This window comes from Acanthochromis polyacanthus, chromosome 14, assembly GCF_021347895.1.
Source record: "Acanthochromis polyacanthus isolate Apoly-LR-REF ecotype Palm Island chromosome 14, KAUST_Apoly_ChrSc, whole genome shotgun sequence".
Lineage (NCBI taxonomy): Eukaryota > Metazoa > Chordata > Actinopteri > Pomacentridae > Acanthochromis > Acanthochromis polyacanthus.
The window spans coordinates 28,632,263-28,650,081 of NC_067126.1; the positions used below are offsets into that span (position 1 = coordinate 28,632,263).

Here is a 17,819-nt window from a genome sequence, read left to right on the forward strand (position 1 = left end):
AAAAACGTCTGAGGAATATCAAGACAGATCATAGTTGGTGTCATGTAGTGTTTTTATTTTAGTGTTTATTCCTGGAGTCACTTTACTACTGAGCTGCTCTTCAGTGATCTGTTACTTCATCTGTTATGTAACAATATTATAGCAGACTGAGATGATGAGTTAAGAAGTGATGGTTCCAGACAGGCTTAACATTAGCTTGGCTGTTTCTTTGCATTGTTTCTTATCAATTATTAAAGTTTAGTACAAATTTATTTATTTATTGCAAAAATACCACTGATCATATTAAGACCTGTTTTCGCAGTAGCAAAAAAAACATGATTAATAAGTCTAAAAATGAAAATTAGGTTGTAAAATAGAAATTTGTTTCAAAGCACCACATTTTAATCGTATTTCAGCCTCACCTGTTCATTTATTCTGTCATTTATTGTGCGCTTTCCCCGTGTGGATGCGCAGCAGCATCTGTGCCTTTAAGATCATCTCTCAGCATCCTCCTCCTCTGACAGGGACGCGCACTCACACAGCAGCTCAACATTAGAGAATACAGCCTTAGCTTTCTGCACACATCCTCCTATAGGCACATCCTATAACCTCACATCTTTACATTTATCACCGTTTATTTCGTCCCCGGACATTGATGCATTTGCCTCCACGGTCACCGTAGCGGTCCGCACCGATCGTTATTGCTTTTTCTTCTCCATCCAGAGACTGACCTGCGCTACAAGATGGCTGAGCTGAATTTGGGGAAGGGGCTGACTGCGGGGAAAGTGGCCAGCAACGTTCAGAAAAAGCTAACCAGAGCCCAAGAGAAGGTAAGAGCTGCTCCTTTTACGCGTTGGCGCACGGAGGAAACGATACGATCCAGGAGGGCCTGCAAGGAGCGAAGCGGCAGCAGTGCCGCATCCTGCACTCAGGCGCAGTGTCGCATCACGACATCATCGTAGTAATAAGAGCAATAAGAGCAGAGGTGGTGCGTTTGAGGGTCGGGGTGTCCCTCTTCACATATATTCGACCTTTAGAACATGGTCAGGCAGCGGACACGTCCACACCGCAGTGAGACAGGCCCACTCATCACTGGCACTGCTGTTTCGGAGAGCCTATTTTTAGGCCTGGATCTATATCTAAACAGCTTAAGGAGAGCTTCATACTCAGACTCTGACAGCTGCATCATCTCTAACATCTCCCCCAGCAGGAAGATAATGTGGAATAACCATGCTTCAATGTGTAGTGGGTAGGAGGCCTAGTCTGTGTTCAAGCACCTGCACGTTGCGCTCAGAATAATTGGGAGGGGGCGCTATTTTCCTATCACAACGTGTTCAGTATTGGAAGGCTTATGATGGACCGACAGAAATCACAGAATAGTACCTCCTGCTAGTAAATGTACATTATATCTGACTGTGATTGAAAGGGAACATGAGATTGTGTCCATACTGCAGATTTTGCTTGTTTCTGCCAGAATTAATGCCCTTATTAAAGAGGATTTGCTTTATGTGTGTCCTGGCATGTACTGGTTTTGCTGCCAGTTCTTTTTCACATTTATGAACAGAAATTATATATGAGATCAAGACATGTGAACTTGAATATTGTCACTTGCTACCATTAACCTTCATTCATTGTCCTTTGTTTGACTGACAGGTTCTACAGAAGCTTGGCAAAGCAGACGAGACCAAAGATGTTGCTTTTGAGGAGGGAGTCATCAACTTCAACAAACAATACGTAAGTGTGCAGCCCAGTGATGTGTTACAGAATGGCGGTTGCATACCAAATGGTAGTTTTTCATTCTATTCAGCCTGAAGCCCTATCATTTAGCATGCGTTTTGTGTTCTTTGAGAGCCTTATATTTATGTTTTCCCCTCAGGCTGAAGGCAGCAAACTCCAGAGGGACCTACGAGCATACCTGGAGGCAGTGAAAGGTAAAATACACACATGAGGCCACACGGACTCACAGTGATGAATACACATGTAGGCACACATTCGAGGATGTAGAAATGCTGGTTTCAGCTAATAACACGTGTGTCTGTCCTTAGCCATGCATGAGTCCTCCAAGAACCTGCAGTCATGTCTAGCTGACATGTATGAACCAGACTGGTACGGCAAGAACGAGGTGGATTCCATTGTGGAGGTCAGAAACACTTTTAACTTACCTGTTTTTAAATTCAAAGGCTGTCTGCATCAGTAAGGGTGTCCAGAATAGCAGCATAGCAATATCTGTTTATCCTGGTGTTTGCACAGCAGTGTGAGTCTGTGTGAGTGTGCACAGGTAGAATTATGTGCGTCTGAAGTAAAACTGTGCTGCTGCAGATTTAATATGTTGCTGTAAATTGAAAGTTATAAGCTGGTGCGTCTGGTGAGAAATGTGGAGCAGCTCTTTAAATTCTCTAACTTTTTAAAGTTTACTCTCTAAATTACTTTTGGATTAATTGTTCTTGTCGGACAAGTTTTAAGCCGCATGAAAACACTGCAGTTAGTTAAAAGGGCCTCAGCTTGGTCTTAATTTAGATGCAGCGCTACAAGCTGAGACAAAGCAGGAGAGCTACTGGAATGAAGAGTAAAATAACAGAGAAATATAATTGCAAAGTGTGCTGCTACAAAAAAAAGCCCACTGTAAGCCATTTGTCTTGTTTATTATCCAACAGTGTGAGTTTTATGAGTGCTTATAGTTCTGTATGTTCATCCATGCTCCAGGACTGTGATGTGCTCTGGGACGATTACCACCAGAAGCTGGTTGATCATGCTCTCATCTCCATGGATACCTACCTGGGACAGTTCCCTGATATCAAGGTGAGCTGCATAGTCATGACTTTGACCAAAAATCATTAGTCTAGTGTATTAATCCACTGGCACACGGGCTTCCCTCTACATACATAAAACCTGATTTATGCTTCTGCATTGTGCCAACATAGCCATGCAGCACAAGCTGTAGCTCATAGATGGATCTGTGTTGGTAAATAGTTGTCTTGCTAATGCAGAGGCTTTGGAGACACACTTTCATGCAGTCTTCCAACAACTCAACAAGGACTCCCTTCCTAGCAATCACATTATGTGTATTTCGAATGTTGATTGGCAGAAAGGCTGGCATGAACTTGAAAGGACATTACCACAGCAGACTCCATATAAGTGCTGTTCATGATCTGGGATACAACAAGCCTGCCAGTGATGCTCTCAGACGTCGATTCATTTTAGCACTCTGTTCCAATCCACCACAAAGAAGCTCTTTGTTTACGATGACTTCTGTTTTTTCTGCGCCAGAGCAGGACACCCCATAACAGCATAAACACGGACAAGTGCAGCTCTGCATTTCGGATTGTTCTTTTCTGTGTTTTTGACACCGCAGCCACGGCAGCAGATAATCAGTAGTCATGTGTCTGAGAAGTTTTGTGCAGTACTAACTTAGTACCAACACAGTGCTGTATTTTGACCTTATACTTTAGTCTGATGTGCACCTCCCCACAAATGTAACTACATGTTGCAATGATGCTGACTAAAACATCTGTGATTGGTAGTACTATGTGATGCAAGCACAGCATATTGATTTGCACAAAGAAAATGCTTCTGAGAAACAAGATGTAATATATCATAGGCTATAATTATATCTGGCTTTCTTGTAATGCAAATGCAACACCCAGTGTAGAGCAACGTGCCGATGTAGCTAGACGCCACTTTGTCATCTTCATAGCTTTACCAATCTGTGTATAGACAAGGACTTCTCTTTTTTCTGCATTGCAGTAATTTGGGTAAACGTGACTGTTTTTCGTTATTTATTTGCTCCATCTTCAACATGATCTATAGCCTAGCCGCGCTAGACCCAGCTCTTACGACGCAAGGGTCTAGTTACCCTCGGCAGGGAGGGAGGCGGGCTAAAAGGTTGTCTTTCAAATCACTCTGCAGCAATTGGGTAGCTATACAACCAATCAGCGCAACGAATAGGCTGACGTAGTTCCTAGAGCACCGGAAATCAGAGGATGCGGGAGTTCGGTGAAGCCTTATTTATACAGTCAATGGGTGAAGCTCAAGTATATTAAAGACATGTTAACAGAAAGATTATTCAGAGTCGGTGCTAATGGAGCTCAACGACTGTTGTCGTTTTTGTTGTCGACCCTGGCAGAGAATTAAATTCGTTGCCATGGGTTGTCTAGCGCGGCTAGGCTAGTTGTTTCCTGTTGTTTCTGTCAGAATCGTCGCGCCTCTGTCGTCACTTAGTTACGCCCGCCTTCTGACTCTACACTTCATGGTGATTCGTCGGCCAGTTTTAGGAGCATCCAGCCTCGAGGCTTACCGAGGTTAACTAGACCCTTGCGTCGTCAGAGCTGGGTCTAGCGCGGCTAGGCTACATGATCTACTCTGTTTTAGCTGATAATCAATACAGTGGGTTAGAAACCAAACCATTAACTAGGGTGTTTGGATGTAATTGCAGAGCAACACTGACATGCCGGGTAAAATTGTAATTTTGTTGCAGTTTTAATGATCATGCACCATCTGTATATCAGCTTCAAAAAACAATGTTGGAAAATAGAAGTATAAGTATATTTATTTCTGGAACATATATTCTAATCATTTCTAAAACAAAAACTAGGCATTTCCGTGCAAATTAAAACGGTGAATAACACATATTTATTTTCCTCTTTTCTCTCGTTCAGGCTCGTATAGCTAAGAGGGACAGGAAGTTGGTGGATTTCGACAGTGCCAGGCATAACTATGCTGCTACACACAAGGCAAAGAAAAAGGACGGGGGCATTAAAATTACCAAGGTAAGACTCCAAAAGCAAGAGTGCGCTGCTTATGTAGGTTATAATACTGATATTAACATCGGGTGTATCAATTTTTGGCAAGCTTAACCAGACTTAAGGTCTCTTCCAGCCCTCCTCCTTGTTGGAAAGAGCTACTCCAGGTTGGGCTCAGGGTATCCTGTCTGCACACAACGTTGCCCAGAGCAGCCTCTCCAGGAGCCAGGTACTCACTAATTTCACCATATGTCTTGTCCTGTTGACTGTGAAGCCATCATAAGGGGTGGTTTAGTCGCCCAAGAAGTCAAATATGTATGGGATATAAAAAAAAAAACTGGTCAATGTGGAGATTTTTTTTTTTTTTTGCTTGCTGTCACACTTTTTTCTTCCCTCTCTGCTTCCTGCACTGCTGACAGTCTAATAAAAGCAAAATGAAATTGGAAGCAATGAAACAAATGTAGCCAAATCACACTGAAGAATATTCCGAAGTGGCAGGAGATGTTAAACCCATGCTTACAGCATGTAATTTTTCGACTGAAAAACTTACTCACAAGCCTACCCTAATGCGTTGTACGGGTATGTTGTGTGTATTTCAGGCTGAGGAGGAGTTGGAAAGAGCCCAGAAGGTGTTTGAGGAGATTAATATTGACTTGCAAGAGGAGTTACCTTCACTCTGGAACAGGTGCATGTGTGATTGCGCCTGGAATCTGATTTTCCTGTCGATAGAAACATTTTACTTAGATTTGTGCTACATTTACCCTCACATGATAGCGAACTCGGACACTAATATGGTCTGCATCTCTCTCTGTCTTCTCTGGTCTTTGTAGTCGTGTTGGGTTTTATGTCAGCACCTTCCAGAGTTTGGCCGGTTTTGAAGAGAAGTTTCACAAGGAAATGAGTCGGGTAAGAACCTTCCATTGACCTCTAGTGCTGCTGGAATTGGAGACAGACCAGGCAAAGAGAAATTGGCACAGTATATCTGATAACAGTCAATGGCAAATGTTGGCAGCATCCAGACGGTACCAGTAACTACATCAGCAGTTGCTGCAACTGAATCTAAAAATCTAAACTGCTTGCTGTCTGCACAGATTTTTCAACCAATGCAAAGTTTGTTAGAGGTCATTTTGAACTGACTGCAGTCAGATTACCCCCTGTATTACTGTTTTGAGCCGTGACAGTTCTAAATCTGTCTGAAGCTCAACATAACGATACAAAAACGAGCAGTGGTGAACGAAGATGTTGCTGCTTAAATCAAGTTCAGAAATACACACGTGGACAAAATTGTTGGTACCCCTCAGTTAAAGAAGGAAAAACCCACAATTCTCACTGAAATCACTTGAAACTCACAAAAGTAACAATAAATAAAAATTTATTGAAAATTAAATAATCAAAAACAGCCATTACTTTTGAATTGTTGATTAACATAATTATTTAAAAAAACAAACTAATGAAACAGGCCTGGACAAAAATGATGGTACCTCTATAAAAGATTGAAAACTATTTGACCAGAGTGACATGATTAACTCAGGTGTGTCATTTAATTGACATCACAGGTGTTTCCAAACTCATAATCAGTCAGTCTGCCTATTTAAAGGGAGACAAGTAGTCACCCTGCTGTTTGGTGAAAAGGTGTGTACCACACTGAACATGGAGAACAGAAAGCGAAGGAGAGAATTGTCCCAGGACATCCGAAAAAAAATTATAGACAAACATCTTAAAGGTAAAGGCTATAAGACCATCTCTAAACAGCTTGAAGTTCCTGTGACAACAGTGGCTCATATTATTCAGAAGTTCAAGACCCACGGGACAGTAGCCAACCTCCCTGGACGTGGCCGCAAGAGGAAAATTGATGACAAATTGAAGAGACGGATCGTTGGAATTGTATCCAAAGAGCCCAGAGCAACCTCCAAAGAAATTAAAGGTGAACTCCAAGGCCAAGGTACATCAGTGTCAGATCGCACCATTCGTCGTTGTTTGAGCCAAAGTGGACTTCATGGGAGACGACCAAGGAGGACACCACTGCTGAAAAAAAGTCATAAAAAAGCCAGACTGGAATTTGCAAAAATGCATGTTGACAAGCCACAAAGCTTCTGGGAGAATGTCCTTTGGACAGATGAGACCAAACTGGAGCTTTTTGGTAAGGCACATCAACTCTATGTTCATAGACTCAAAAACCAAGCATACGAAGAAAAGAACACTGTCCCTACGGTGAAACATGGAGGAGGCTCAGTAATGTTTTGGGGCTGCTTTGCTGCATCTGGCACAGGGTGTCTTGAAAGTGTGCAAGGTACGATGAAATCTGAAGACTATCAAGGCATTCTGGAGAGAAATGTGCTGCCTAGTGTCAGAAAGCTTGGTCTCAGTCGCAGGTCATGGGTCTTCCAACAGGACAACGATCCAAAACACACAGCCAAAAACACCCAAGAATGGCTGAGAGAAAAGCGTTGGACTATTCTAAAGTGGCCTTCTATGAGCCCAGATCTGAATCCCATTGAACATATGTGGAAGGAGCTGAAACATGCCATTTGGAGAAGACACCCATCAAACCTGAGACAACTGGAGCTGTTTGCTCATGAGGAGTGGGCCAAAATACCTGTTGACAGCTGCAGAACGCTCATTGACAAATACAGAAATCGTTTAATTGCAGTGATTGCCTCAAAAGGTTGTGCAACAAAATATTAAGTTATGGGTACCATCATTTTTGTCCAGCCCTATTTCATTAATTTGTTTTTTTAAATAATTATGTTAATCAACAATTCAAAAGTGATGGCTGATTTTGATTATTTAATTTTCAATAAATTTTTATTTATTGTTACTTTTGTGAGTTTCAAGTGATTTCAGTGAGAATCGTGGGTTTTTCCTTCTTTAACTGAGGGGTACCAACAATTTTGTCCACGTGTGTATGTAATGCTCTTTGTACTGGCATGTCATGTTACACTCTGTCTTCCTGTCTCTACAGTTGGATCAGGATTTAAATGATGTCTTGGTGAAACTGGAGGGAACAGACACAAGCAGGTAAGTAAGCAGTGAGCCATCATTCAAAATCTCTCAAACTGTAGCAAAACTTTCTACTGCTGAGGGCTTTTTAATAGCTTGTGTAAGCCTTGAATCACTTGATCTTGAGGGGATTTATGGCAATAAATGTTGAGATTATATTTCCATCATTTCTATTTTGATAAAATTCTTGTAAAAATCCAATGACCTCAGGTTTTAAATATTCAAAAAAAAAAAAAAAAACGAATCTCAGAGTCTACCTGAATCTGCTGTTTGTGTGAAATTCAAGGAATAAATTTAGATTGTTGAGCTTCATCAATCAACTGCACTGCTTGGTTGCCAGAGTCAGCAAAATAAATACTCGCTGTGTTGTATGTCTTTGACTTCTTCTAGACTTGAGCAAAAATAAATCTTTGCAGAAATGTTTGCAAATATTTGAACCTCCTGAGAGCACATAATTCATCATGATTGATGAATGTAGTGGGCTGTGTCAGAAGCTAAAATAGCTGTAAATTAAGTGGTGAGGTTATGTTCAATGTGCTCATTTATATTTCCTGTTAGTGTGTTTGCTGTTTTGGAGCTTGCTTTCTTTTTAACTTGTGAGGCCCACAGATGGACTTCGCAGAAGCCACAGAAAAGTGGTCTGCTTTTTTTTTTTTCAAAGAAGGCACACAGAAAGCTCCAGAGATTGTATAATGTACATAATTTCTGTCTCACAACATGGACAGCTGAAGAGTTAGAGTTTTCACTGATTTAACTGATTTAAATTGAATTCTTTCTGGATAATATGTACCTTAAACCACTACATATCACAAACATTTTAAGCTACAAGACTAAACAAACCAAATATTATGCATTAACCTGGAGCCACCCCTGAACCCCCCTTTCAGAAAGACAGGTAACCGCGGCACCTCATCATCAGGAGCAAACAGGAGGTAACTGGCAGCAGCTGTGGTAACCATGGTGACACAACTCTTGTCTGTCTGTCCAGCTCTCGTTTGTCAGTCAGTCTGCAGGCTTGGGAGACTTCAGCCTTGGTTGTGCGAGTGATTTCACAGACACACTGTCTGGTCAGAGAGTTGTGTGCTCAGAGCTGCAGATGTTCGAGAGTTTGGCGAACCTGCACATCTTTAATGCTGCAACAGGCAAGACTGTTGCATAAAAATGCAGCAACAAGCTGTCTCATCCCATCCTAACTGAGACTTGTTGAAGAGCGTGAAGTGGTAAATCAAAGTGTGCACCGACATTATGCAGCTTTGCACCTTGAGGCAGGATGTGTTTTTTTTTTCAGCACCTCTCTGACTCAATCCTCTTTTATTCTCTAATCTTTTGAAGTCCAGTCTGTTTTCGACATCTTCTATCCTCAGAAGCTTGATTCAGATCAGAAAGAAATCCCCCCCAAAAAAACCTTTTAACAGAAAAAACACATGGAAGAAACACCATAGAAGAGCATCAGAGGACGTATCTTTCTCTTGGCAAACAGACATGTAGTTGATTAGTTTTTAGAACAGACTAATGTAGAACATTTTGTAAATAAAGGAGGGCAAATTTATTGATACATAAACTCCCTTGTCCTGCCACTTGTAATCACAAATAAGTGTGTCAGAATAGTCCCTGGCCATAGCTTCTTTCTCTAGTAATATGATTGATCTAACACATTGAGAGATGTAAACCTATATGATCTTAACTGGTCCCAAGGTCAGGTAAAAAGCTGAACTTTAAGGCCGTGATCATGTGAGGTGATTCGGAAATGGTAAACAAATATATTTATGCAAACATGCTAACAGAACAGTGGAATTTCTGTCCTGATGTTCTTTGCCTCTAGTGCTTGACTTTTCAAAACCTCACCTCTTGTTGAAGCCTCCACTGCACCAAATTGCCTGTTCCAGCAGTAAGTTGCAGGTCTATGCCAAACTCTTTACATATCTACAGATCTGGGGCTGCTTTTGTCAGCTTTAGAACATCTTCTCGATGACAGCAAACGCCTCTATCACTGCTCGCTTGTGAGGACTCACTAGAGGCACAGACAAAGCCTGCTTGCATGGAAGGAGAGGGATGGACGAAAGGGAAGCACACTTCTCTTGCATGACAGCTCTTGCAATAACAACTTCTGCTTGGACTCTTGTAGAGCATGCTTTGTAACTTTTCACTAGTAGTGTTTTAGATTTTAGATGCCCCACCCCCCACCCCTCTAACGTTTGCTGCACCTTGCCCTAACATTGTTTCTGATCTTCATTAATTTCGCTGTAATCTGTGTGTTTTCTCTTTTTTTGCCCTCCATCTCTTCCTGTCTCATTCCCTTAGTGGTAAAGAGGCATCTAACCACACTCTAAGGCCAGGAGGACCACCGCCAATCCCCAAATCCCCATCCAAGGTAGACATACTGAAGGTATCTCTTCATTCAGAGGCAGCCGCAGAATTATATCTTTACACAAAGGATGGTTGTATTTAATTTAAATGTTCGAGATCATGCAGGCTCAATGCCCCTAACTAAGCCTAACAGCATTCTGGGACAGCTAGTGAAATGGATCATTCTGTTTATTTTGTGGTCCACATTTGAATCTTAAACTTTTTGAATTAATGCAATTGAATGCAGTGTTTTTACTTTTTCAGGGTATGAATGGCCACATAGATGTTTTAGCCTAATCAGTCATGAAATTTCTACATCTCCTCATGTTCCCCCTGTTAGCTGTATATAAAAAATGGACAAACACAGTTAGTGACACCACCTAAAAATTTCCTGAACAGCTGATTTGAAGCCACACAAACTTCTAAAATCAACACACCAGAACCACTGGCCTTATGCATGTTCATCTCTCCTGTAAAGTTGAATATTTTAGCATGAAGGTCAATGGTGATTAGCTCACTTTTGAAGCCAGCCTCAAGTTGCCATTTATGGAGCTGCAGTTTTTGACACTTGAGATGTCGACTTCATTTTTCAGCCCTGTAGATTTCTACTTTATTACCACATCTTCCGTGACTATCCAAGAACTCTCATTCATTTATCCTTATCTAATATTTTCTGGAAACTAAAAATTATAATGTCAAATGTCAAATTGTATCCATTTGATTTGTGGCACAACTTTCTTACTGTATCTTTTTTTCTGTGTTATAGCTAAGACCAGCAGTGCCTCCTCCACCCAAGGTGACGCCATCCAAGGAGATGAAAACAGAGAACATCATCAACCTGTTTGATGCTGCAGCAACTCCTGATATCAGCGTCACCTCCCCCACAGAGGTTAGTGAGCAGCTGCCGTCAGTGAACTGTAGCCCTTTTAACTTTCCCTTTCTCTGCGCAGGTCAAAACCTTTAAGTATTCCCTCTTCTGGCCTGCTCCTCCTCCTAGTTCTATTCTATTCTGTTCTATTCTATTCTATTCCCCGACTCCACTGTTGTGCCCATTTAGCCAATGAGCCCTCCTGTTCCTGTTGTTATCAGTTCGACAGTCCTGCAGTGAGCAGCCTGTTGGACATGGACCTGGACTCTTTCAGTGCAGCAACCAACCAGCAAACCACACAGGTGGACCATTCATGGCATGAACATAGAGACCGTAGAGACCCTTTTCTGTCAGATGTGCCAACCTTCACAAGAGATTTTACGTTGTATTCAGAAAGGTTTGAAGTTCATTTCACGATATTTAAGTCTGAGTGACCTGTATGACCTGTTCCCGTCGAAGAAGTGGCTCAAAAGACCAAGCATAACACGAAGTTTTAGCCAATAATGCCAGTGTAGTTGGTTGACTTTAAATATGTTGAAATAAGCTTGGTAGATCTGAATACAAAATGAAATCGCTTGGGAAGCTTGGCATGGTTTGAGGTGCTGCCTGCTCTGCTTTCTTTCCAAATGACCAAATGAGAGATGGATGATGGCATGATGATCTGTAGAAACCTGCTTCTAGTGACCACTTCCTCCTGCTTCAGCACTGTCCACAGATCACTCATGGCATGAACTGCAGACTACAGCCTCGCTCTGCTCTGATTTCTTTCTCTTCAGGACTGGATGAATGTTAGTGTCAGCTGAGTTACCTAAAAATGGCTCACATTGCTGGGAAGGTGTTTTTATTCTTTTGCTGTGCAGGTTTTTTTTTAACAGGTAGCTATTTTTGTTTTGCATACTTTAAAGTTTTCTGGTAATAACGAAATGTGGAAGGCTTGCAATGACAAACCCATAGAGAACAAATTCCCCAGTGTGAGGCGACATATTACAGAGCTCCCCTGGAGTCCTCCCAAGGGAATAAAAGCTATCTGTATATCTGTTGTCTGGTTTACAAACAGCGCTCTCAGATTTGTAGCGTGTTACAGAGCCACAAGCACACACTGTAAGTCCAAGAGCAGGGTTTACAAACAATGTACAGATTTATACATGACTCTATTTTCTTTTATTTCTCAGTTGATGCAACGGAGGCTCGGTATAATTTGCTTCCACTGTTATTTTTAATGCTAATGATAATACAATTAAATACTATCATAATTCTACCAAAGCTTCCTATTTTCCACTGCTCTTGTTATGTCTTATGATTTACTGGGCACTTGTTGCCGCATTTCTAGTTCAATGAAGGAACCATAAAAACTAGTTGGCATCCATCTGTTCTGCACATCACTTATAACATTGCTCCTAACAATTTTCACATTTCCTCATTGCAAAGATTTTTACGATTAACCACTGTACTGCCTCTAATGCAAGTTAAGTCATTTTACTGCCACTAGAAATTATATTAATTTTAACTAATGCTAGCTTTTAAGACTAATTGCAAGCTTAAATTATGTAATAATGCAGAATTTTACACCCAAACTGTGCAAATATGTACAAAAACCATTCAGCAGAATCCACCCCATCAGAAAGGCGTCACTTGGTACTTCAGACTTCCCTAAGTAGTGCTTGTACTCTTGTTCTGCTGGAGATTTACTGCTATGGGCTTGTAGGTTTAGAGCATGGGACCTGCGCTGGAAATGTGTTTTTTGAATGCAGCGGGCAAAAGCTAGAACTTTGTAAAGAATTCATCTGTTCTCATTGTGTTGCTTCCTTTATTTTTCCGCAGCCTGCAAAACTGGGACTCATGGGTAAGCACATGATCCTCATGCTAAAAATGCCTAAAGATAGCTAAACCTATATAGAGAGAGATGAATTTCATTATCATCTCAGTCTTTATCAGCATATTGTGTTCATTGTAACCATACATTCATTAGCATTGTTTACTTATTTAACCATTATGCGAGCCCCACTTTCATTATGCTTCTTCTGTAATGGCTGTCTTTGTTCATAATCAAGCTTTTCCGTATATAGATCTCTTTCATTTGTCTGTCCCAAATCTGTTTGTGCATTGTCTTTGTGTCTGCAGTGCTTGATGTGGTAACACTAAACACTGAAGATATTGTTGTACAACACAATCAGAACTTGGGAATGAGCTTGAGTCAATTCAGTTCCAAACTGACATTTTGCACAGTTTACACATAGTACATTTCCGTCTCAGGTGCAGTGTTGTCTTTGTACGTTATATATGCAGAATGTACTCTATATTGATGACATACAACACAGTCTACGTCTGAAACCTGTAGAGGATTAATTCTAAGACACCAGTGACTAAACAGAAATGTAATAAATGTATACGTTAAATTTCTCCATGGTGTGAAATAGTTTGTAACTGAATTGAGTTTCTTTCTTTCTGTTTCCCTTCATATCCCTGTATGTTCACATGTTACACTGACCAAACATGTGGCCTTTACATGTTATCCTCATGCCCCATGTGACACACAGGGATCAGTTTTGTTCTGAAAGTTGAGTGAAGTTGCTCATGTGCGCAGTGGATTGTTTTATAGACACAAGACTGGCAACCTGGTGGGCAACTTCACAAAGCCTTGCTTGTAGCTCAGCCTTCTGTCCATTAACTAACCTTTTCGTTCATCCCCGTCACTGTAAGAGAGATGTGTCTCGGCAGTCATGGAGTTCTGCTGTGTTAGCGCTTGAGCGAAGCAGCGATGGCTCAGAAAGGAATGACACCTCTGCTCTTACAAAGCTTCCTTCCTCTTTCTCCATCCGAACATAGCCGTGGGATTATAAACCATGCTTTTTAACTACACACAGAAGATCCGACATCTATCTTCTGATGGGAAAAACGTTTTTGCGTTTCTGCCTCCTCCTGCCACCCTTCCTTACCTTCATCTGTCTTTTGATTAATCCGAAGCTTCTCTGTAAAGGTCAATACTCGTACATCAGTCTTCTTGGGGATTAGGATGATTATGATGATGATGACTTTTTTCCCTTTACAATTATACCATTTGCCCCCTAAGATTGCTTTATTTTCCCCTTGAATATCATAGCTGATTTTAATGGAATAATAGACCAGTTAATGTCAACTCCCCAAACTCTCATCCATGTTTAAATTCCTTAAAAGACCATTCTCATGTTTGCAAGTTTTAGCCTCTTTACTCATCAGTTATTTACATTGCTGCCAGAGTTCAAATAGCTTTGTGGTTCTTTGAGGACATTTAGCATAATTTAGGAAATATATTAGCAGGTGCATTCACCATCATAGTGTAGCATTTCACACAAAACACAAACTACAGCAGAGAATGTCATTTTGTAGCTTATTTAAACAGAGCTTAAAGTTAGGTTTTGACCTGGTCATGCCGCTTAATTAAAGCTCAGATGATTACCAAAAGTACTATTTATAATGTCCCTCGAAAGAGACATGAATGTCCAAACTGTAACTTCAAATGGCACTATAGGAAAAGCCAGGGTTTTAAGATATTTTAGTCCTGACAAAAGTGGCTCAATATGAATGATCCTGCAACCCTAGAGTCATGCTGCTTGTGTGGCTAAGGAAATGTAAAGCAGCATGGTAAGCATAGGATATAACTGTCATTATGTTAGGGGCTAAAACATTCAAACTCTTTCTGATATTTAAATCCTATTTTTTAACCCCTGCATCATTTTAGTGCCCCTTTACAATCCCACTAATTCATTTCTCTTTAGCCCACTCTTGTTTTCATGTGCTGGCCATACACCCCCACTAGACCTTCAAAAATTCTGTATTCTCCTCGTGCTGGCCAGGTCTTTTAACCCCATCCAATACCTAACTATTGAATCAAACCCTTAAATATTCCTTATGTCCCTCATCCATTTGATTTATGAAAGCCCTTATGAAACCCATGAGGTAAATATGTCTTATGACCTCTGACTCCTTGAAACCTGACCCTTGCCTTCAGCCTGAGGACAGTGATGCCAGGAAGAAGAGACCAAGCAGCACTATGATCCTGTGTCTGCTGCTACAGAGGCCTGGGGGGATGATGGTACGCAGCCTGTCCGTTATGATCCCATAGGCGGCTGCCACAGAGGGCTGGGGGGATGATGGTACCCAACCAGTTCGCTATGACACTGTGACTGCGGCTCAGGAGGCAATGGGGGGATGACGAGAGTCAGCCGGCTCATTACGAACCGGTGGCTGAAGCCCAGGAGAGCTGGGATGATGACGGAAGCCAGACGGTCACAGAGGAACCTGCCGCGGACACCGAAGCACCTGCAGATGAGGCTCCGACTGATACGGCTGAGGAGGAAGTCACCCCAGCTGCTGCTGAGCTGGAGAATGAAGAGGGTCAGGTAACCAAGGAAAGAAAAAAATGGAGAGATGCATCTGGACGAAAATGGTGGATGCATCGACTCTTGAGAAGGAGTTTGAGCATGGGGTGCTGGACAGAAAGAGATAATGCAAGATAAATTGTGAATGAAAGGAGGAAAGAGGGAGAAGTCTTGACACGGAAAGATTTAGGATGCATCTGGACGGCAGATGGATGCATCTGAGAGGGCAGGTTGAAAATATATTGATGAGGGAAAGAAAACAATAGAGACATCTGCTTCTCAGTACACACAGTTAATCTCAGTCACTGCTAATCACAAGTCCATGTACATAGTGAGCCGTGCAAAAGCTTTGTCTTTATAGCATCTGTGTGATATCTAATCTTGCTGTCTGTTTACATGAATGTTATAACCGGGACTTTGCTGTTCGGCTTTTCGGCTTGTCTTTTTGTCTCTTTGTCTTGTCTGTCTGTTCCTCTTCTTTCATTCTTTGCCCTTCTTTATTTTAGTTATTGACTGCCTCACTCTCACCTCTCTTTGTTTTTCTTTTGTCTCTCTGCTCACAGGGTGAATCTGCAGCAGCTGCTGCTGCACCAGCAGAGGAAGAACCAGCAACAGAGGAGGTGAGAGCAAAAGATACCAGCAGTAGTAAGCCTTTTTATTGTAAATATGGTGTTTCAAAAAAAGCTACAAATATTACATAGACTTTCAAATAGTCATATACTTTTTTGAATTTTAAACAGTATTCCCTTTGTAATTGCAACAATGCACTACCCCTACATTTTGCATTGTATTTAAGTTAGCTAGATATCCTTTTTAACAATTCTGATGTGCTCTAAGAATATGTGTCCATGTATGCTTCATATAATACAAAACAGTCCATCCATCTATAATTAAGTCCTAATTAAAAGATTAAACTGATTTGTGCATTTTCAAGGTACATGTTGTTATTTATACAAAATCTTTTGCTAATTAACTTTTCATGCTTCGACAATAAGATTTAATGAACTCAGCTATATGTCTTAAAAGCATATTGAGTTGCCATGTAAACAACTCATCAGTGAATTATTCCTTTTTAATTCTGCATAGACACCTGAAGTAGCAGCAGAACGAACAGAAGTAGCACCAGAACCTGCAGAAATGCCTCCTGGCTTCCTGTTCAAGGTAAAACAGAAAGCTGAATCAAAAATCTCAGTTGTACTGAGTATCTCCTGAAATATATCTTTGTATATATGAAGATAAGTCATGTTTGCATTTACGTTAAATAGGTCCAGGTGATGCATGATTATGCTGCCAATGACACAGATGAACTGGAGATGAAGGCTGGAGATGTGGTGCTAAGTAATCACCTTCGAAAACCCTGATGAACAGGTACACACACACCCTTACACACACACACAGGCATCTAATTCATGTGCTTTAGTGTGTGTTACATAGACACTGAGATATTGTGTCAATATTTGCGTGGTTTAGGATGATGGCTGGCTGATGGGAATAAAGCAGGACGACTGGCAACAAAACAAGAAAACTCCGCCAAAGGAGTATTTCCTGAAAACTTCACCCAGAGGCTGTAAAAAAAGAGGACAGGACGTCATCCAGCTTCCTTCTCTGCGTCTCTATTCCTCTTGCCTATATCCTTTCCCCCTCCTCTCTTGCCCTGATACTGTATCTTTTCAAGGACTTTGGCCATAGAAGCAGAGCTGTCACAGCCCAGGAGAATCATGCATTTCTGAGGTCTGCTACACTGTGCTAAAAGTGGATTTTGGCATTTCCGTGGATTTCTGCCAACATTTACAAAACAAGACAGATGTAACCATTTCACAGGTCTCACTTTTTGCTGTCTTTCTTTGCTGTTGTTGTATACCATACTTGAGGAATTGACTAGAGAATCCCAGACCTATGAGACAGATGCAGGGATGGTTACCTCTGCAATGGTTACAACTGAAGTTGAATTCTGATGTTTTACTCTTGGTCATGTTTCATCAGAAGAGTGAAAACACCTGTGAGAAGGTGGTGTTGAGGGAATGAGAGCAGTGCAAAATACAATGCAAAGTGTAGCCACAGCATCCCATAAATGCACATAAGCCCTAAAATCTGTTTGTAAAGGATGACTTAAAACGTTTTAAAACCACACACAGAGTAGGTATGAGTAAGAAATCAGTCACCCAACAGAGAAAAAGCTAGAACCGGCCTGCTGACCTGCAACTTCACTTCTAATCAAATTCCAAAATTTCAACATTTTAAACCCACAAGGTTGTACGGCTTACTCAACCAAAACAACACATTTTCTAATTAGTACTGGGCTTCTGCCTTGACATGGATGACTTTTGGACCACATCCACCCATCTTTTATCCCTTATTTGAATTGTTTACTTGTGGAAAATGGGCCCTTGGTTGTTATATAGTTTAGTTGAGTTCTATGGTGGTTTAGGTAGTTTGAACCTGTTGTTTAAATCCAAAACTAATACATCTCCAGTTAACTGGTAATCATCGCACATTGTAAAAGTGACCAGAAAGGAATCCTATATTAAA

The 17,819-nt window shown here is 41.1% G+C and overlaps 1 protein-coding gene across 1 annotated transcript; it reads left to right on the forward strand.

Moving 5' to 3' along the window:
* The first annotated feature begins 454 nt into the window (after positions 1–454).
* Positions 455–17,086, forward strand: LOC110948636 (myc box-dependent-interacting protein 1). The gene is given in 22 exon segments (XM_051959202.1): positions 455–809; positions 1,633–1,713; positions 1,856–1,910; positions 2,025–2,119; positions 2,683–2,778; positions 4,635–4,745; positions 4,855–4,947; positions 5,318–5,403; positions 5,549–5,624; positions 7,681–7,736; positions 10,020–10,089; positions 10,831–10,953; positions 11,154–11,265; positions 14,927–15,033; positions 15,035–15,112; positions 15,114–15,311; positions 15,854–15,910; positions 16,377–16,451; positions 16,556–16,627; positions 16,629–16,658; positions 16,761–16,812; positions 16,815–17,086. Coding segments are annotated over 22 exon segments (1,857 nt in total). The 5' UTR covers positions 455–722; the 3' UTR covers positions 16,862–17,086.
* The last annotated feature ends 733 nt before the right edge of the window (positions 17,087–17,819 follow it).